Here is a 20,281-nt window from a genome sequence, read left to right as displayed (position 1 = left end):
TTCATCTTATGTTCGTGCGAGCCAGATTTCACTTGATTCCCCACAGCCATCAGGGAACATGCTATCAAATAAGCCTGCTGTTCGGGGGTTGATGGACGGCGATGATGATGATGCAAGCGAGGAAGGCGAGATCGGTGCGAGCATTACTGTAAAATTGGTTGATGATTCGCCTTTCGATTCCCAAAATCGATCAGAGCATTTACAACGGGGCGCCGCTGGGCGGCATACAGAAAACATGACCGTCCATAAGATTTGCTGAGAAATCTCCATTGTGCTTGAACACTTTCTGGAATGTTTTCGGTTCTCTGCTCAAGAAGCCACTCATTTCCCCGCGCCCAGAGTATATGTAGGCTCTGGGCGTGAATTCAGCCTATAGCAGGCTGTAGACCGGATAAATGTGAACACCGGGGATATGCCAAACGACGCAACATCGTCGTCCTGATCTCAAAACTGGTCATTTCTACATGATATCAGTTTGAATTTCCAGATCTGCGTCGCCATTTCGTCGAAGCTTTGGTTTGCCATACCCGCAAGCCATTGGTCTAGTGCACCCTACATCGTATATTTCAGCGGAAGTCATGTCGTCAGAGTCGAATTTCTCCTTCCTACCTCAAGGAGCTATCATCCAGGAGTTCAAAGTCGCTGGCCACAACATCGTTCTGGGCTATCCCAGACCGGAGCCGTATGCTGACTCTCCATTCTATGGAGAGACCATTGGTCGAGTTGCAAACCGAATCAAAAATGCCGAGTTCAACCTGAATGGCAAAATTTACAAGCTGGCTGCCAATAATGCTCCAAATTCTCTCCACGGAGGGTCAAAAGGATGGGGCAAGAAACAATTTGACGGCCCGAAACCTGTCAACCGGCATGGTAAAGAAGGCGTTTTGTTCACGTATGTTTCGCCCGATGGAGAAGAAGGGTATCCCGGCACGGTGGAATTGAGAGTTTGGTATACTGCTTGGTCTGAGGATGAAGCTGGGATCTCCAAGACAGTCCTCGAAACGGAGTACGAGGTAGAGTTCATTGGTTCCGAATGCGAGGAAACGATTGTCAACGTAACCAACCACGGGTAAGTCATCCAACAGAACAGACAGTCCCGAGCAAAGGCTGTGTTAACACTATCGCCAGCTACTTCAACTTAAGTGATGGTCCAACGATCGAGGGCACTGAGGTGACCCTTCATACCTCGAAGCATTTGCCTGTGGATGCGTTTGACATACCTCTTGGCACCATCGAGGACTTCCCAGGCATTGAGGCGGAAAAGCCTTTCGTCCTTGGCCCTCAGGAGCCTGATATCGATCACTGTTTTGTTGTCGATACCGATACACATGATCTGCCACTTGACACCCGGAAGAGGCCATTGAAGCCGTTGATCAGCGTTTGTCACCCGAAGACGAAAATCCACCTCGACATTCTCAGCACGGAGCCTTCCTTCCAGTTCTACACTGGCAGACATATCAATCAAGCTGCAACGGAAGATACACCCGCCCGAGGGCCCCGAGCAGGGTTTTGCGTCGAACCTGGACGATATATCAACGCCATCAATGTGCCTGAATGGAAGAATCAGGTTGTGTTGAAACGTGGTCAACTTTGGGGAGCCAAAACAGTCCACAAGGCTTGGAAAGCATGAGAAGATTGTTGACGATGTGTGACAAAGGCTGTATCGACTCGGAGAAATGCCATTTCATCTGCGACCGGCTTTGTCTAGGTAGCGAACACGTGGCAGCAATTGATGACCGCAGCAAGAGAATTAGGCCACTTTCTAGAATCTTACCCAGTGAGCACTTGGAAGGGAACGGTCCAGTCAGAAGCGTCGGCAAGCCACACCGCGCACGCATCGGACTGCCCAAGAAGCTTGGTCTTGGTCAGAGGATGGGCATCTTGTCGACCAGCGTCAAATTCAGGGTTATACTATGATAGATTGGAAAAAGCGAAAAAAGATGGCGCGTGGCGAATGTCAACCTCAGGTGACCCCTTTTGTTGTCTCCGTACTCGGTAAAATGCCTCATATTCTAATTTCCATGGTTGGCGAGCAGACTCCATCTCTGGAGGAAAATAATGGGTTGGTCTATTCGTACGAGATATGTCGATATGCATGTGGTGCCTCGGGCGTAACGACACAAGTTAAGGCCGAAAGGGCTGGATGGATATCCGTCTCCGATCCACGGTAGACCAGGGGTAAGAGGTCGGTGCTCTTCTCGATGCTCGTGATCGTTTTCGATAATCTGTGTCATTGCGGCCTGTTCGCCGTCGATCAAACGATGGCAGAAGATTGTATTATCGAAGCACGGTGCAAACTCGGTTCTGTCAGACAGATCCAAACAAAGGTGACGTTTGGCATGCGGAAGAGTTCCCGTACAGAATCAGAAGCAGATGCCAGAGATAACAAAAATAATCAATCACTCCTCTTTCGGAGAGTTTTTGGCATCTGTGTGGGCGGTCGATCGCATCATCGACACCCAGATGTGACAGACACGGACAGACTACGTTAGCGGCCGTATTAAGTAAGCCATAGGTTGAACGATCGCGGCGGCGGAAATCGACTGTTCCGTAGCCGAGGATGATTCTTTGATTGTGCCTGATCAGGGCAGAACACCCCTCCTTTCTGACACGGGTCGCCAGGTGCCAATCTCTACACGGCTCGCCTGAGGCGCAAGTATCATCAGCGCCCAGCATTCAGCGCGTCTGGTGAAGTCTCCTATTGCCCGAGAACTCTACTCCGTATCCGTACTATGGATATAGATGCAACCCGAATCCTATTTCAGGCCAACCACAGCGGCACGTTGCAGAAGTGTACGTGGCTTGCTCGACCAGACGTGGACGCTTTTCCTCAAACGGAGCAAGATGCGATGGCAATGCAGTCGAGCAATACGACGAAGCTGGGGTTGGCCCCTGGGACGCCTACCATCGAGCTATGTACACGACGTACTCGGTTAACCTGCAATCAATGCAATAATGGAACTCTATTCCAAGAAAAGGACCAAGCTGCCAATACCTTCCCCGCGTATCCCGGCTAGGCACCAAGCACCAAGTGGTGTGCCGTGAAGCCCAAGACTCTTCGAAGAGGATGAGGAGACGCCCACATACAGAATCATCCTAGTAGAGAAAGGTCCAGACCTGGGACAAGAAACGGGCTGTGAACGCCTTGAGCGTACACGCCAGCGGCCAAAGCCAGGCCAAGACCCCTGGGGGCTCGATATTTCGCCAATGGTCAAGGCCACAACACCTACCAAAGTCTTCGCTTCTTCTTGGATCGGCCTACTACAGTATGCTCGTAGAAGCACAGGCATCATATGATCATGCTGATCCCAGAGATGATGTTGAACATCGCCGCCTACGAGGACAATGCCAGATTGATGCATCCGTATTAGCTAAGGCCAAGGGTGGCAATGCATAATTCGCTGCATAAGTCCGTTTCGGGAAAAGCTACCTACCTAAATCTTTTCATGTTGTTCACGCCTCATAATTCGCATTATTGGAGCCGTATGGGCATTACATGCTGGTGGTCTTCATGACAGGTCATTTCAGCTTCTGTATTGACATTTCAAAATCACACAATCTTCCCCCTCCGGCACTCTCTTCCACCACCTTTCGTCCACAAATGTAATCAAACAACCCAAACTCGGCGGTTCTCACAAGACGCGCCTTTAATCACGCTCATTGGGCGCTTCACCACCTTCAGTTGATATTACCTTGTTCGCCCACTTGCATCGATAGAATGCGATTAGACGGTCGCAGCATCACAGCTACCAAGTCCCGGCTTGCTTCAAACGTATAACATGCTTAAGCACGACAGCGACCAACAGAACCTCAGCAAGAACGCGGTTGACGCCTTTCCCGTTTCAAGTTCATCTCTGTCTCTTGCTGATTGGTCTGCTGAAGCTGAGTAAGAATGCTCACCAAATCTCAGTCATGGTTCTGGGCCCAGGTCCTTCAACCATCTTAGCACCGACCGGGGACTTTCCTTCCCTCTATCAGGGCATATGCTTGAGTTCTGGCATTTCCCGCAAAGCTTAATCTCAACATCAGACCTTTTCTATCTTCGGAAGCAGTCGAAATCCCTTTCGAAGGGGCTGGTCCAATCGCCATAGACTGCACGGCGCACGTTGCTATGTACACTGATAATGCTCGTGAACGGCAGGGCGCCCTGCCTGCAGGATCCTGAGTCATCAATCAAGGTACGAACTTTGGCATGACGATCCGGCCTCGAGTTGGAACTCCACTATTGCGCGGTGAGCGTCCTTTGCAGACAGCAATACCTTTTCATCGTAAGGCCAACACGGACTTCTAGGTAGTTCTTGATCACGGAATCCAAAACGAGCGTGAATGATTTCAGACTTCCCATGGCTTATCCCCGCCGACTGCGCGACCGCAATCGACAAGCGAAACTCTATTCGACCCTCTATCACCAATTTTCGAGACCACGGTCTGTTGTACAGGTGCCCTAACCCCCTTGTCCTTGTCACCAGCTTGCGTTGCTGGGCAGTAGCAGTGCAGCAGAGCCAGAGCTCCGCCATTATGCACCTCTGGCTCTCAAAGCCATCTGCAGCTTTGTCAGGCCGTCAATCGTCTGGGGGCTCGTTCTCGGCTCTCCGCGATGAATGTCAGACTCGCGAACTGACGCTTCGGAATCTCCCAGGGCCAGCTTTCGCCCAGCCACCATTGCCCAGGGCCTTATGTTCAGGTCCACGGCTTTGCTTCCTGCTTGACATTGCCATGCCCTCGACGAGCGGATTCGACGAGTACCCAAGGTAGGGTCCAAACTATCTAGGTCTGGTGTAGGATGTGCTGGGACCACTTTCCTCTGGCAGATCCATTATGAGAAATCTCGCTTGGCCTCAAAAGTACCCGGGATACGCCCTCCGCATTGCTGACATGGCCGCAGCGGAGAGTTTCTTTACAACCGCCCCATGCTGGGAGCTGTGAAGGCACGGGCAGTCCTTGATACGGTCGTCTCAGCAGCAGTCTATCGGCTTGCCACCACCGCAAATCGTCCAACGATCCTCGTACGACACTGGGAATTTCTTTGTGTCCGGTCCTCAAAGCGTGACCAGTCACACTAAATCGGCAGAAGCGCGCGTAATTGACTTCATGCCTGCAGCTGAATCATCCACGGGCAGGCACGCCGAAGTCAAACCCACAATCTGCACGACGAAATGTTTCTTTCGGATTTTCGAGTCCTACCCAACGGGTGCCAGCCATATCCGTTACTGGTAAGCGTGGCTCTACTCCTTTTTCCGTATCATTCTAGTGGGATCTTGCTACTCTCGTGCATGTCTTGTCATGTTGCAACGCTTCGTGAGGGTCGCTCAGAAGTATAACCCCATCCGAGCTCACATGAGACTATCAGAATCAGGCTTTTCATGCGGCGTGCAGACAATATCTTGGAGTTTGCGTAGGCGTCCTCAACTTTGCGGAGATAATACGCGGGATTTTCTGTGCGCATTTCTCGATCTTCATGGTGCATGAATAAAAAGTCACAGTGGAAAGGTAGGAGCTTGTTTGTGAAACCTAGGTGGCAAGATCGCCTTATCTTTTCATCTATCCATCATCATACACTTCTTCTTGTCCGATTGACAAGGGCCGTTCATACGATACAACACTAGAGAAGCATCACGGGAGCATCAGTCCACATCGACAACCGCTCGGTCTCAAGCAGCTCCACAATCAATCTCCAATCTCCATGGTGCAAGCATCTTCGCTCGAAGAAGATCCTCAGTCTGCCCCGTCCCCACATATGCCTTTGCTAGCTCACCCGCTTCGAGTCTTCCACCTGGAGGAATTTGCCTGCTTGCATTGAGCACAGCCATTTCCGCAGCGTAGTTCCTGGCATCTTCATCCTCGGCAGCTTGTGAAAGCTCGAGCCATCCTTGTGGTTGTCCGGGTGCGAGCATGATCCCATTAAGAGCCTCTGCAATCACGGCCACTTGGTCTGCTCGGCTAATATGTGCCTCTTTTGGTCTGCGTCCAACAATGCCAGCCAAGATCTTGGTGACCTTGATCTTGTCTAAAACTCCGATCTCATCACCGCGTCGCAAGGCTTTGAGATCCTCCTCGACCGCTTCCAGGACATCTTCGTCATAGTCGAGAAGCCCCATCGCGGCCAAGAGCGCTATGGCTTCCACATGCTTGGGATTGTTCTCAATAACGTCGAAGAGTTGTGATCTTGCAGCATCCTTTTCCGCCGAGCCACCTTTTGCCCACAAGACCTGCGCAAGCATGCATACGACATCAGGCTGGTTTTCAGACTCTTCAAGCGCTGCTTGAAACATGTTGATAGATTCGTCGATGTTATGCAGGTGGCTGTGTGCAAGGCCGGCCGACACGTGCGCAGACAGCCTCCATTTCCTCCGAGATTCTGCGTATGTCGGACCAAAGTCATCAGCTTCGCCAGACAAGTCGAGTGCGGTTTCTGCATTCGAAATAGCATCTGAGTAGTCGCCGCTCGCAAGCTGTGCCCGGGCTAGATCCGCCTTCGCTTGGGCGAATCTGACAAGGTACTCGTTGGACTCCAATTTCTCATACTCCGCTTCGACAGCATCGCACACTTCCCGAAGTGCTTCGACACTGGTGGCATGGTCACCGGCGCGCTCTGCCAGGAGAGCCATGAGACGGGTCGCGATTGTGTCGCTGGGCTGCAGAGTACGGTACTGGCGCATGGCAAATAGTGGTTGCAGGAGGACGCCGACTTCTTGGGATCTAGAAGGATCCTTGAGCAGGAAATCGAAAGCTGACATTGCATAGTGACGTTTTGGCGGTAATAGTGACGAGTCAGCAATTTCAAACGCATGCATAAAAAGTCCTCTTGCTTCACCAACGCTTCCGAATAGCAAAGCCAGCAAACCTTGTCCGATCCAAGCATCGGCATATTCGGGATCTTCTGATTGTGCTCGGGTGAACGCTTCGTTCGCAAGTTGATGATCTCCATGAATCAGGTAGAGAACTCCGAGGTTGGTCCAGGTTTTGGCACTGTGATCGGCGAGGTGTAGGCTCCGGACGAACGAGTGCTGGGAGACCTGAGGACTAAGCGTCATTGTGGCCACTCCGAGAGCGTTCCAGAACTCAGAGTTGCTGGCTTCAAGCTCGATGGCACGCTTGAAACATTTGATGGCGGCTTTCAGAAAACGACGCGGCTTCTTGCCATCAGCCTTCATCAATTCCCCTCCGGAGATATATGCCTGATGTTCAGCCCAACCGAGGTTATACCAGGCCACTGCTTGCGCGTGTTGATCTCCAGAACAAGCATGGACGGCTCGCTTATGCGCCAGAATCGCAGCATATAGGCATCTTCCGGCGGTATCTGCGTGGGAATCACCCTCACCAGCCTTGAGCGTGTCCAAACTGACCTGGTCAAGATCGGCAAGAGTCTCCAACTCGCTTCCGGGGGACAGCTGCAGCAACGATGAAAGTGATTCAAGACTCGCTGCATCTGCATATAACTTCACGTGTCCCAGAACAGAGCAAGCATCGCCAACTGCTTTCCACAGATTGAAGAATTGAACACTGTTCTTGGCGATATTGGTAGCCACCTCGATTGCGGAATTCGCAAGCTTGACAGCCTCGCCATACATGCCGAGAGCGACATTCGCCCATGCGCTTTCTGAAATAGTCTGAAGCAACGCAAGTAGGACCCCAAATTCTTCAGGCTTGAGCACGAGAACTTCCTTGTACGCTTTGATGGCCTCATCGAAGAGACCCATTTCGCGTTGAACGTTGGCGAGCATGTACTTTGCGAACCAAGTCTCGTCCGGAGGCAGGCCATGATCGAGACTTTCAGCTTTCGCAAATGCTCTTGTTGCAGCAACATGACGACCAGCATTGTGGTAACTCTCTCCCAGGCCCACCCAGGAATAGTAGTCGGTCGGTGTAATTCTCAGGGCCGCCTGGAAGGACACTATACTCTGGGAGTACTGCTGGCTGTTTGTTTGCACCACACCTAGAGCGGCATATGGCCAACTGTATGCTCTCTTCTTGGATCCAGGTGCAGGTCTTGCTTTTCCCGAAGCGACAACGCGTCGTGCGACCAACTCAACAAGATCCCATTCAGCCGTATCCGCAAACGCTTTTGCGAGCCTATGCGCAGCCTCAAGTTCTGAAGTAGAGAGCTCGAACGCCTTCTGCAACGCCACTCTGGCTCGTTCCTGGCTCCTGCTGCCCTTGCCGTAGTCCTGGAAGTATATACCGAGCAGGGTATACGCAGGAGCGTAGCTTGGATTTGCTTTGACAGAGGAAATGAGGTACTGATAAGGACCCGACTTGTCTTTTCGTGCTGCTATGGATGCATTGACGTGCCACTGACACCAGGCTATGCGGTAGAGGACCACAGACTTCACCGATAAATCCGGCTGTTTGTTAGATTCGATGACTGAGAGGATTTCGTGAAGGTCATGGAGGCCGTGATCCAATTCGCCGTTCTGAGCTCGGCACCACGCGAGCTCGAGCTTGATCCTGACATTATCAGGATCACGTCCGGCAGCCTGGTGCAGAAATTTGACGGCTTCGGGGTAGTCCTCATCCTCTTCGAAAATCAAGCCCACGCCGAGCAACGCCGCAGTCAGTTTTGGCTTGCGTTGGAGGACTTCTTGGAATAGTGCCTTTGCCTCTGGGTGATAACGAGGAGATTGATGATTGATCAAAGCGTCAGCTAGAATAAGGTTGACTCCGTCAATGCTGTTTTGCAGATCAAGAGCGTATCGTTGCTCTGCCTCTTTGTGCAAGGTCTGAGCCTTCCTTGCAACGTCCACCGTGCTTTGCCAGTCTTCGTAATGCATATAAGTGCATGCCATTAGGCGGTGACCCAAAAGCGACTCTGGACAGTCCTCGAGCCCCTCATTCATGAGTATAAGCCGGTCGGTGTCATTTAATTTCCCAACTTTCCCCTCCTCTTCAGTTGGCTCCTCCGCTGGATGCGGGAATGGTGAAAAGTCGCTGTCTAAGAACCCTTTGAGAATCTTGCTGAGACCGTCATCCGGAAAATAGTTAATGTATTCGCGGAATATGTTGACATCCCAATCTTTCAAATTTTCTGCATCGACCCATTCTAGTGCAACTTTCCAAGCCAGAAGGAAGGGCTGTTTGATAATGACCATGCCGTTGGCCATGTTCAAGACTTTGTCGCGTTGCTGATGCTTGGTTTCTGGTGGTACTACAAGCAAATTGTCATACATACGCTGAAACAACTTTTGCTCAAGATCATGGCGCGCATCATCGTCTCGAGTCCAGTCAATGAGCGCCGCATATTTTTCTTCGACTTGGAATTGGCTGATCGCTTCGGCCTTGACTTGCCGCGTTACTTGGTCAATCTTCGCTCCCAAACGTGTTCGTCTCTCTCCAATTTGTGTATTTACCCACTCTTTCTCTTCTGCCTCCGCTGATTCGAGGATGCGCCGGTAGGTAAGATTCGGCTGCATGATTTGACCCTCTAGAACCGGGTAAAGGGTAGATGTCGGCAGGATAAGCTCCAGCGCCCGCCGGTATTGTGGTTTGGTACCGTGTTTCTTTGCAAAGAGCTCATATTTGTCGATGACATTCTGGCATTGAGCTCTATCCTCTTGCTGAGCATAGATCTCGGCGAGTTTGAATGCGACATCGTGATATTGGTCGACTTTAGCGCTACCCTGCTTCTCATAGAGCGTAATCAAGCCCTTGTAGGCCTGGACATCTTGAGGTTTGCAGTCGGCAGCTTTGCGAATGGCCTTTTCTGCAGCATCCAAATCACCCAACTTCTCTCTTGCAAATCCGAGAAACAGTAAGGCCGTGTGGTTTTTGTTGTCTTGTTTCAACAGATCCTCAGCCTGATCGGCGGCTTTTTCGAAACGGTCTCCATCGAGAGAAGCCTTGATGGATTTCAAGGCCGCTTTCGAAGAAGCCATCGAGAGCCGACTGAGGGGTGGTCCCAGGCTTGGATATTGTTTTCAAATTCAGCCGGTAGGGATTAAGTGGAAAGTCATTGCCATGTTAAGTGAGATGGTAGTATCTGCTTAAAGACATCACAACACCAGTCTCGTCTGCCTCACCCACAACACTCACACCAGAATGAAATCGAGCAGGCAGAGCCTCTAGCAGCCAGCCACGTAAGTGTATGCTTGAGAGATCCTAGTCGCTGAGACATGAAAACGAGACGCAAAGAATGCCACAAAAATCCCAATCAGGAAAATGACGTCTCGAGTTTCGGCTGCCGCGGAGCACTGAAAGTCTAGGTGCTGAATGACCTTCCCTTGTACTCCGTATGACCACGCCATTACGACGACAGCCACGACATCCGACAAACGCATGAGAACAGAATCGAGTATCTCTTTCGAACCCCCTTCCCTGCTGAGCACCTCTTGTGACAGCACATACACCTCCGAGACTCTCCATACAACCATCTCCTGTTTGCCGCATGCTCTGACGGGCTGCTCAGACTTCCTGCGCTCGGATGGCGGCGCAAGGCCTCAGGATCGACGGGATCAGGATCAGAGACTCCAAAGATCGCGAAGTCACCTTCCGAGGCATAAATGTCGCTGGCGACAGCAAGTTTCCCCGCTACCCGGACCAGCCGTCTCATGAGCCCAAGGGCTTCTTCGAGACAGACAACATCTCTTTCGTAGGTCGACCATTCACTGAAGACGAGGCACGTGTACACTTTGCACGACTGAAGAGATGGGGATATAATGTCATACGGTACATATTCACATGGGAGGCTTTGGAGCCTGCTGGCCCAGGTCAATATGACGAGGACTTCATCGACCATACCATCAAAATTTTGCGGATAGCAAAGGACTACGGCATGTATGTATTCATGGATCCTCATCAGGATGTTTGGTCAAGGTTCACTGGCGGCTCAGGCGCTCCCCTATGGACTTTGCATGCTTGTGGCCTAGATCCCGAGACCTTTACCGCCAACCAAGCTGCGGTTGTCCACAACACCTGGCCCGATCCCGCAAAGTTCCCTAAAATGCTATGGCCCACGAACTACACCCGATTAGCCACTCAAGTCACGTTCACCTTGTTCTACGCCGGTCGAGACTTTGCTCCCAACGCAATCATAGACGGCAAGAACATCCAGGACTACTTGACGGACCATTTCATTGCTGCTTGCGCTCATCTAGCTCAGAAGATACATGATGCTGGCGGACTGGAAGATGAATGCATCATTGGGTGGGAAACAATGAACGAACCGCATCGAGGACTAATAGGATGGGAAGACCTAGATGCCCTCCCGGATGACCTGAAGATGAGAAAAGGAACATGTCCTACACCGTGGCAAGCAATGCTTACTGGAGCTGGACGTGCGGCAGAAATTGATGTCTATGATTTCAACACCTTTGGACCATATAGAAGTGGCAGGGAGTTGGTGGATCCCGAAGGCGTCTCAGCCTGGCTGCCGAAAGACCGGGATGACAGCAGATACGGCTGGAAACGAGATCCAGGTTGGAAGCTTGGGGAATGTATATGGGCCCAGAATGGAGTTTGGGATCCAACCCAGGATCAGTTGTTGAAAAAGGACTATTTTTCCTCCATCCCAAAGTCCGGTACGAAGCTAGACTACGAAAAGTTCACCAACCTATACTATATGGACCACTATCGAAAGTACCGAGACGCTATCCGAGCCATTCACAAGGACTGCATCATATTGTTGCAGTCCGCAGTCCTCGAAATACCTCCACGTATCAAGGACACTCCTGACGACGAAAAGAGGATTATCTTTGCTTCGCACTATTACGATGGAATCACTTTGATCCAGAAACACTGGAACAAATACTACAACGTGGACGTCTTTGGGCTGCTGCGGCATAGGTACTCGAATCCGGCGTTTGCAGTCAGATTAGGCCAGACAGCCATCCGCAACTGTTTACGAGACCAACTTAGAGCTATACGTGACGAAGGAATTGACCATCTAGGCGAGCACCCGACAATGTTCACGGAGATCGGAATACCGTTCGACATGGACGATAAGTATGCCTACAAGACCGGGGACTACTCAAGTCAAACCTCAGCCCTGGATGCAAATCACTATGCGCTAGAGGGATCGGGAGCGCAAGGGTACACTCTTTGGACTTATGTTGGACAGGTAAGAATTCACCCTCGAGTCTTTGATCACCCGACTAATACGTGACAGAACAATCATCAATGGGGTGATATGTGGAACGGCGAAGACCTGTCGATTGTGTCTCTTGATGATCAGCTTCTGCCCAGTAGCTCTTCAATGTCTAGCCTCACCGCTGCAAATCCGTCGACCACCTCCTTGGGCCAAAAGTCCGGCTCATACTCTGGCACGACCTTATCCGAGTCTTCAATCGTCAATCCTTCCAACTTAAGAGACGTGTTGAAGCACCCCGAGATCGTTCAGAAGCCTTCTTCCGCACCTTCAGACCTCACTTCCAATCCTGGACTCCGGTCAGCTGAAGCGTATGTCCGACCATCGCCCATTGCCACAGTAGGTGATGTGATCAGCTATGGCTTCGACTTGCGCAGTGTGACTTTCACCTTCCAATTGATCGCCGACCGCGCGACGAAGGAGGACATTCCGACGGAAATCTTTCTTCCCGAGTTCCACTGTCCATCAGGCAAGACCACTGTCGAAGTCAGTGGCGGTAGATGGAGGATCGACGTTCTTGATGTGGACGGCGAGAGCATGCAAATCATGAAATGGTGGCACGGTGTAGGCGAGCAGAGCATGACCGTCAAGGGCGTCAAGAGAAAACCAGGTGCTTGGGAAGAAGAGGCAGATGCTGAGGCCGGCTACCTAGATTCCATGAGATCTACTGTCGAAAACTGCTCTGTGATGTGATGAGTTACGAAGGCGTGCGAATGAGTCTAGCAACAAATAAAGCTGGTTGGCGTTGGGGATGGTGGGAGTTTGACGGCACTTCGCGAAAAGCCTTGTTTGTGGGATTTTAGTGTTGGCATGTTAAGCTCGCAAGCCTCAAATATGCCCAATCGTTAAAACCTGGCGGGTGGAAGGCGTACTGTTTGCTCAGGAGGCAACTACCCGTTCTGTCGACATTTCGTTACCGTTCTGCTCATGATCATTCTCCTCACCATCACTGCCATCGGCCTTTGGCTTGCTCTCCTCCCTCAACTTGCCGCCTTTTCGCTTTGGGATGACTCTCATGAAAGCCTCTCCCCAGTCGCCATACTCCAGCCATCGAATCATAATCTCTACGACGTGGTTCGTCGCGAGGACCTTGCGAGACTGCATGTCCATGTATTCTCCGATCGGAAGCTTTGCGGTCTTGATCCCTTTCTCCTGCGCAACCTTGTAACAGATACCCTTGTGTCGGTTCTTGTCCACAAGCCCGCCCACAATATAGGTTGAATAGGGCGACAGTTCGGTCAAGGTGTCGGGGGAGTCGGAGGTAAGGTAGACAATCTCGCCCTTGTGCGGGTGTACAGCAGGTTCAGAGGTTGCATCAGAGGGCGGAAGGTCTTTTTGCGCAGATGCTGGGTCTTCCTCGGCGCCATGCTTTTCAGATGCGGAGGAATCTCCAGTTTGATGGGAATTCTCAATCTCGGCGGCAGATGCAGGAGTTTTTAGAACGGTCGCATTTGTGGTGGTCAATGCCTCAACATGTCCGTTCGCAACAGCAAACCCCTCGAAATACCCTGCCAGCCTTCCCCCCTTTGGACCGTGCATGAATGCCTCCGCGTTCCGTGCAGCTTCTGTGAAGTCGCCTTCTTCGAAAGTCACGTTCTTCCAATTCAGATAGTGCTTCTTAAGAACTGTGTCGAATCTCTCCTTCAGTAGCCCTCCCCATGAACTGATCACAAGATGTGCCTGAAATGGTGCACGGTAATTATCAGAGTACGATCGTGTGAGTTGAGAGCCCAGTGAGATCCGCTCTTTCTCCATCATCAGCTCGTCGAAGCCACAGTCGATGATAATTGTGACAGGCAACTGAATTGGCCGGCGGGATTTCTGCTTCTCCGGCTTCTGTAGCTCTGCGGAAACAGTACCTGGATCTTCGCCTCGCTCGGTAGCGTCCTTTTTCAACTGTTCCACACGCAGCTCTTCCTCTTCTCTCGCAGCCTTCTTCCTAGCCCTTTTTTCTTGTAGCTTCTCTTTCCTCTTCAGCTTGCGATAACCTCGACCTGCTTCCCACTCTTCACGCTTCCGGAGTTTTTTCAACTGGCTTTTCGACAGAGGCTCTGCAGGCACACCATCCTCTTGTCGCTGTCGTGATTCTGGAATGTCTTCAATATCGACATCACCTCCGGATTCGCCCTCCTCATCATCACCATGTAGCGCTCGATCTGCGACATTAGCAGTATGCTCGTCTGGCTTACTGTTGTGAGAAGGTGCGGTCAGGAAGGACGCTGAAGCATTTCCAATCGAGTATGACGGCAGATGAGCGTCGGAAGCGATGTTGTGAACTTCATCACCATTATCGAGCTTCCTCAGCTTGGTCGGCCGCTCATCTGCTTCCATCGTGTCTGGTTGTTGGTAGAGTGTGAACGGACAACTCGTCGATGCGGAAAGTTGCGAAAATAGTGGTCACGTGGCTAGCCTTTGATCTTGCCGCTCTTATCTCCCCCGGCCGACCCAATTGACTCCATCTCAATTCAAAGCTGCCCGCAACCACCTCACATACGTTGATGTCGGCCGGTTTCATAACATCGTCTTCAAGAGATGCCTCAGGATCTTCCGCCCACTGGCGGCTACGAAGCCGTCCAATATAGGGTACGTTTGGAACTGTCCACCCTCATGTCGACCGAGACTCTCCGGAATTGCACACACCTGCTCGTCCTGTCTTCAATACAGCTGCTAACACTTTCTTACGCAGCGCAACCTCCCAACCCGCGGCTTCAAACCTGCCTATTACCTACTTGGTGTAGGGCTGATTATGGCTTATGGCTGGCGGAAAACCTTCCTTGGACAACGGGAGAAGCACGAAATGGCCCGCGAAAAGATGTGGTCACGCATTCACCTGATTCCAGTACTGCAGGCAGAAGAAGATCGCGATCAGGTTAGAAGGTATTATGCGGATTTGGCAAGGGAAAAGGAGCTCTTGGGAAGCCAGAGCAAGGCATACAACAGTGACAGGTAAGTGCTGAAGAGTCTATGTTGATTACACGGGAAGGAAGCGTTTCAAGGACGCTGCGCACCCAAGAACCAGAAGGGACAAAGTTGCATCAAGAAGCTCGATCATGCGAGAATCATTTGGAAGACATAAGCTGACAGTGGGCTCTCCAGATTTGTACGCCCGACATACACTGCTGTGCCATCAAGGACGACCGAATGATCGACAAACGTTTGACGAATACCACTTGAATCGATATGTCCGCAAAATCCTGGGTAGACACCTGAACACTATATCTGGTGCCCTCTGTATCAGTGCATCCATTCCGGGCCTCAAGGCATACGATGTTCAATAGCTGAGGAGCGTTTTGACGAAGAAGAAGCTATGTACATACTTAGAACGGCTGGTACAGGAAGGGGCAGAATGGCGGAGCATGACTGGAAGCAGGCCGAGTGGGAGGCCAAGGGCATGCATTCATAAACCTGAAGCCGCCGACCTGGGCAACCAACAAAGATTCGAGCCGATGCCTTGGACTTTCGTTCTTCGTCGTACCTGGTCCTAGCCTTCCCTAGGAGAACTGACAGCGAAGCACTCCTAGTGACACTTGAACTCCGTATTGACAGTGGCCCCTCTTCATCATTGCAACCTCCTCCAGTGTGATATTCCTCAGCTCCTACAATCTTTGTCTCTTACAGCTGTCTTTTCCCTCCACCCAGCTCAGTCTTCTATTGAACTTTCTTCGCCATGATGGGAATGTCTATTGGGCAAATGCTGGTTTTTTCGAATATGCATCGCATACACGTACTTGATCTGCCAGCCAGGCCCATGTCTCATCTTCCACACGGAAGCACAGTTATTCAAAACGAGCGAGCCTTTCTTAAAATGAACCGTCTGCTGCCGAGATCGCTGTTCACTTCTTCCTGGCCGCCCATAGCATCAAGTCTCTAACCCGCAAACATGTCAGCCACACCACCGAAATCAACTCCACCATCCCCAGTAGCTTTGCCGCTGTCGTCGACGCCTTGCATTCCCAACAATTCGCGCTGCTTGTATTTCTCAAGGATCTTCGACTGCTGCTGCCTCATGTCGATCTTACCAAGTTCACTGAGTCTGACACCTCGGACCCCTTCCAGCAGAGACAGGATAATTGCTCGGAGCTTTTTGGATCGCCCTGCCAGGCCCTCTTGTAGCAGCTGTGAAGCAGCATTGTCGACCCTTGGCTCCGTCATCCCAGGCAGGCTCAGGATCACATCCCGTGGCGTCGAGGTCAACGGCGGACGATCGTGCGCCGGTGTCCCTTCCGTTGCCGGAACGTGGGCGGGCAGGCCGTACGATAGCCATATGGTCGCAATGAGCTGAGCATAATGCTGCTGGTGATCGGCGAAATAGCCGTCATTTAAGCAGGTGATTGCCGTCTTGAGCATGTCGGTTGAGATGAACTCGCGCACCGCTGCAGCTTCCTGGCCTGATATGAAGTGCTCGGATGCGAATTCAGGAACAGTTCGCCGCGCACAGTCTAGCATTGTAGAGCATGATCGCAGGTCGCGGAAAGCAAGTGCGTGCCTGATGAAGACGAGTAAGCGGTCGAGAATACGGACGTTGGAGAGCAAGAATTCTCGCATCGTTTGCTGATTTCCCTGGGTCAAGTAATTGCCATTAACAATTGCCTTTTTGCTGCTGAGCTGCTGTTCTCGCTTGGGATTCAGCCAGTGCGCCACCAGGTTGACAGCCTTATAGGTCATTTGGCGGAGGACAGAGTCGTCGCGCATCTCATCATTGAGGTTTTCTTCCTCGTGTTTGACCTGCTTCCGTTCGGTCATCTTGACCCATTCACTGGAAAGCTTGTTGTCCGTCTGTTGAAGGAGCGATGACAAAATGGGAGTTAGAAACTGCTGCCGACTCTCGGGCGGGCACTCGTCGATCAATTTCGGAAGCATTTGCAGCAGTACGGAGAAGTGGTGCGGACTCAATGGTGCTGCGGTGTCAATGGCGGCTTCAGCTATCATTTCCGGAAGTTGCTGCAGGCCGTAGAAAACCGGGCCCAGTCGACCCAACGTGTGGAGGATGCTGTAGCATTGCTCGAGATTTTGTCGTATTCGTCCACGTACAGACGACGCGAACCCTTCCAGAGTCACCTTTGTCGATTTGACTTTGCTGTGGAACTCGTTCATGGACCCGGCCGAGATTCCTGACTGCCAATACCGGTCTCGAAGGACACGCCGAAGGACTGGCTCCATCTCAGGCGTCGCATTTGGCCACGAGGAAGGATTGTGCAATTGGTGGTTGTAGCTGGTAAGCCGCAACACATGACTCAGCATGTTTGGGACCATGGGCGACCACAACTCGCAGACCATCTTGTGGAGGGGCGAGCCTTCCTCAAGTCTTTCCGTCGATATGGTGAGAAGTATCCTCGATTTCCGCAAGGGTAATTTGGCATAACCAGTCGACATTTCTTGCTGAATCTGCAGTCCCCGATTGTCATATGGAACCGAGGACCAGTCCTCAACATTGACTGCCTGTATCGACGCCATATAGGGTCCTATCTGATCAAAAGCTTGTGAGTGAGCGAAGGATTCGAAACTCTGAAGTGTGGCTTGAAGGCTCTCGTCAGCCCAAGCAGCAGCCATGGGTTGAAGAAACTCTTGCAACTTGGCATGACGTTCAGCATAATCCACTGCTGTTGCACGCTGTATAACGGAGAACAAGGTCGATTCGAGGTCGATTTCTAGCCGCTCGTCTCCGCCCAGTTGATTTACAAGATCCGTAAACTTGATCTGAAGCTGCTCATAGAAGGTGGCAAAGTAGTCAGCATGCTGCAGCGACAGACGTCTAAGCTCGGAAGTGGCATAACTGTGCAGCTCGCCCACAGCCTCGGCATAGATCCGGTTCTGCTGATTATTGATGATGAAGGACGACAGAATATGCTCGAGGACATTAAACGCAAAACCGGTATCTTTCTGCAATGCTCTGTTCGAGATTTCCACCGCGGTTTTGATCTGACGTTGCCTGATCTGAGGATCTTTAAAGTCTCTTTGATTCATCATGTTCAGTGTCCATGCTTTGGCCGCCTCTCTCACTTTCTGACTCATTTGCTCCTGCTCTGTGGTCAAATTCTCTCGATGCGTGTTTTGCCATCGATCGAGACCCTTGAAAGCCGCGTCAATCATGGCGAAATGTGCGTCTGCCTTGAGCACGTTCATGGAGACTCTCTCGTATCTGTCAAGGTCAAGCCGCTGCTCCACGGTCTGGATCTCGTCCAGGAGCTCATCAGCTCTTTTCAAGACTGCTTGCATAGCCTCTTCCAACTGAGCGTAGCATATCCATTCGACAACCGCTGAGCAGAGTTTGCGGTAGTTAAGGTAGAACCCTTGGCGCTCAGGAAACAATTCGATCTCTTCGTTGACGAAAATCACAACTGGATTCTGCGTATCTTCAGGGAGTTGGTCGTATTGAATGAGTCGTTGTGATGACACCTGTAGAAGAGGACCAATGCATTGAAGAACGACAGGTGCTTTCCTCCAAGATGGTACCTCCAGCAATTTCACCCAAGAATGGACGACCGGGATCGACACAATCAGACTGTCGTGCTCAGCCATAGCAATAAGGAGGTGCAGGAACGGGCCGAGATCGAGACTACCGACATCTGGAGGTGCGAACTGACACATATGATCGGATAAGAGAGACATCAGTTCTGACAATTTCTTGGAAATGGTGTAAGTGCTGCTTTCGATGTCTTCAACCGAGACTGTAGACCACGAGTAAAGTTGCCGGAACGTGGAAATGCTCTCAGGTTGGAGGAGAGGGTGAACAAGCGCTTGTACTTCTGTTTCCTCCATCCGAGGTCTGCCGTAGAGAGACAAGAGGACGTCAACAGCCGCCAAGACAAGATCCGGATCCGTCTGTGTCAAAAAATTGCATGTTATTGCCAAACTCATTGAATGTACAATTGCCGGAGTCATCACCCAGAGGAAAGCTGACCGTAGAGTGGCTAGAGCCTTGAGGGCTGTTTCCTTGACGCCGCCTGTGATCTGGGTGCTCACGCACTCGTCAAGGCATTGTTTGATCCTGACAAGCCAGCCTTCCTCTCCGAATCGTACATGGTGTAAGGTGTCACCAAGCTTGATCCCGCCCGAGAAATTGGCGCTTGAGGTGAAAATCTCCACGAGAGCAGAGTTGAAATCCCGTCCACGGAGCACCGCAATACTGTCATCGCGAACAAAGGCATCCTCTGAAAGATTCTCCAGCACGGTAAGCACGAAATCTTTATGTACGAGATCTTGAAACCACAGCTTGACAAGCTGCTCATCTAAATCGAACCAATCCAGGGCCCAGCTTCGTTTGGCAAGCTCGATCCAGAGTTCGGCAATTTTGTTACGGATGAAAGCCAAATCCGAAGCCAGGATTGACCGGCCAAGATCAAGCACACAATTGCGGAGCTGGCCATTCTGCTCTTCTGATAAATTGTAACCCTCGTGTCGGATGACGTGGCTCAGCAGCGAGAGACCGAAGTGCCGTACAAGAGGTGGCTGCGACCGGTCTGTGGAAAGGGCGTATCCATACTGAGGCGCGTCATTGCTGTTTTTCAGATTCTCCAGGTAATCCGAGGCATGTCTCCGGACTTCGTTCTTGGTCGTGGGACGGTGGATGAGTTCCAACGCCTGGAGGATGTTGGAAGTGTCGAGATTCGGCTGGTTAGCTCCGTTCGTGGTGCCATTGACTGTATGCACGTCTGTCATTTCCAGCCGTTTTCACTCAGAATGACCCTCCTCAGCTCAAGAATGGCATGTCGCTTGATGATCAAGCAATCGCAACGTCGACCAAAGTCCTTAAAGACAGGTAGAAGCCCCTAAGCTCGCCAGATAGAAATCGTAAGAGCCTTGAGTTAGAGGCTGTATGGTATTGATCGATCGAATTGGGCGTGGAGGTTCAAGACTGATCTGCCTGTTGATACGCGAAGATCTCGTGGAAACCGGCACCTTTCAGCGGCTTCAAGATGGTTTCTCACCGAGTTACGAGCAGGCTGCAATGCAAAGTTGAAGGATTGACAGTAATTGTTATCGTTACCTCGCGACTGAAGATCGATTGCTTCAGATACAAAGGCATGCGACACTGATCAATCATGCGGAGTTAAATTGTCCCTTGTCAAACACTGCAAACAGAGTGTGCAGCAAATGACGCACTTGGACAGAATAGGAAGCTTAAGCGATTGTTTCATCCCTTTCTTCCTTGTACGTAGTACACAGTGACAGTGTCTGGCGAGCTGGATGCGGGAGAAAGGC

At 51.3% G+C, this 20,281-nt stretch overlaps 6 protein-coding genes across 6 annotated transcripts; 3 read left to right on the top strand and 3 right to left on the bottom strand.

Moving 5' to 3' along the window:
* The first annotated feature begins 405 nt into the window (after positions 1-405).
* PV05_09326 (uncharacterized protein) lies at positions 406-2,041 on the top strand. Its single transcript, XM_013455652.1, has 2 exons — positions 406-1,069; positions 1,129-2,041. Exons 1-2 carry the CDS (start codon positions 579-581, stop codon positions 1,628-1,630), a joined length of 993 nt encoding a protein of 330 aa, XP_013311106.1. The 5' UTR covers positions 406-578; the 3' UTR covers positions 1,631-2,041.
* Positions 2,042-5,489: 3,448 nt separating this feature from the next.
* PV05_09325 (uncharacterized protein) lies at positions 5,490-10,109 on the bottom strand. Its single transcript, XM_013455651.1, has one exon. It carries the CDS (start codon positions 9,870-9,872, stop codon positions 5,652-5,654), a length of 4,221 nt encoding a protein of 1,406 aa, XP_013311105.1. The 5' UTR covers positions 9,873-10,109; the 3' UTR covers positions 5,490-5,651.
* Positions 10,110-10,237: 128 nt separating this feature from the next.
* PV05_09324 (uncharacterized protein) lies at positions 10,238-13,126 on the top strand. The gene is made up of 2 exons (XM_013455650.1): positions 10,238-12,052; positions 12,101-13,126. The coding sequence occupies exons 1-2, from the start codon at positions 10,418-10,420 to the stop codon at positions 12,770-12,772; spliced, it is 2,307 nt and encodes a 768-aa protein (XP_013311104.1). The 5' UTR covers positions 10,238-10,417; the 3' UTR covers positions 12,773-13,126.
* PV05_09323 (uncharacterized protein) lies at positions 12,690-14,414 on the bottom strand. The gene has a single exon (XM_013455649.1). The coding sequence runs from the start codon at positions 14,408-14,410 to the stop codon at positions 12,959-12,961; it is 1,452 nt and encodes a 483-aa protein (XP_013311103.1). The 5' UTR covers positions 14,411-14,414; the 3' UTR covers positions 12,690-12,958.
* A 197-nt stretch (positions 14,415-14,611) lies between these two features.
* Positions 14,612-15,357, top strand: PV05_09322 (uncharacterized protein; the record flags this gene model as incomplete). The annotated part of the gene is made up of 3 exons (XM_013455648.1): positions 14,612-14,662; positions 14,766-15,025; positions 15,063-15,357. 3 exons carry the CDS (start codon positions 14,612-14,614, stop codon positions 15,355-15,357), a joined length of 606 nt encoding a protein of 201 aa, XP_013311102.1.
* A 38-nt stretch (positions 15,358-15,395) lies between these two features.
* Positions 15,396-20,093, bottom strand: PV05_09321 (uncharacterized protein). Its single transcript, XM_013455647.1, has one exon. The coding sequence runs from the start codon at positions 19,736-19,738 to the stop codon at positions 15,947-15,949; it is 3,792 nt and encodes a 1,263-aa protein (XP_013311101.1). The 5' UTR covers positions 19,739-20,093; the 3' UTR covers positions 15,396-15,946.
* Positions 20,094-20,281: the final 188 nt, after the last annotated feature.

Source organism: Exophiala xenobiotica, assembly GCF_000835505.1.
Source record: "Exophiala xenobiotica strain CBS 118157 unplaced genomic scaffold supercont1.6, whole genome shotgun sequence".
Taxonomy (NCBI): domain Eukaryota; kingdom Fungi; phylum Ascomycota; class Eurotiomycetes; order Chaetothyriales; family Herpotrichiellaceae; genus Exophiala; species Exophiala xenobiotica.
The sequence above is the reverse complement of the archived record's forward strand: the minus strand, read 5'-3'. Positions and strand labels throughout refer to the sequence as shown.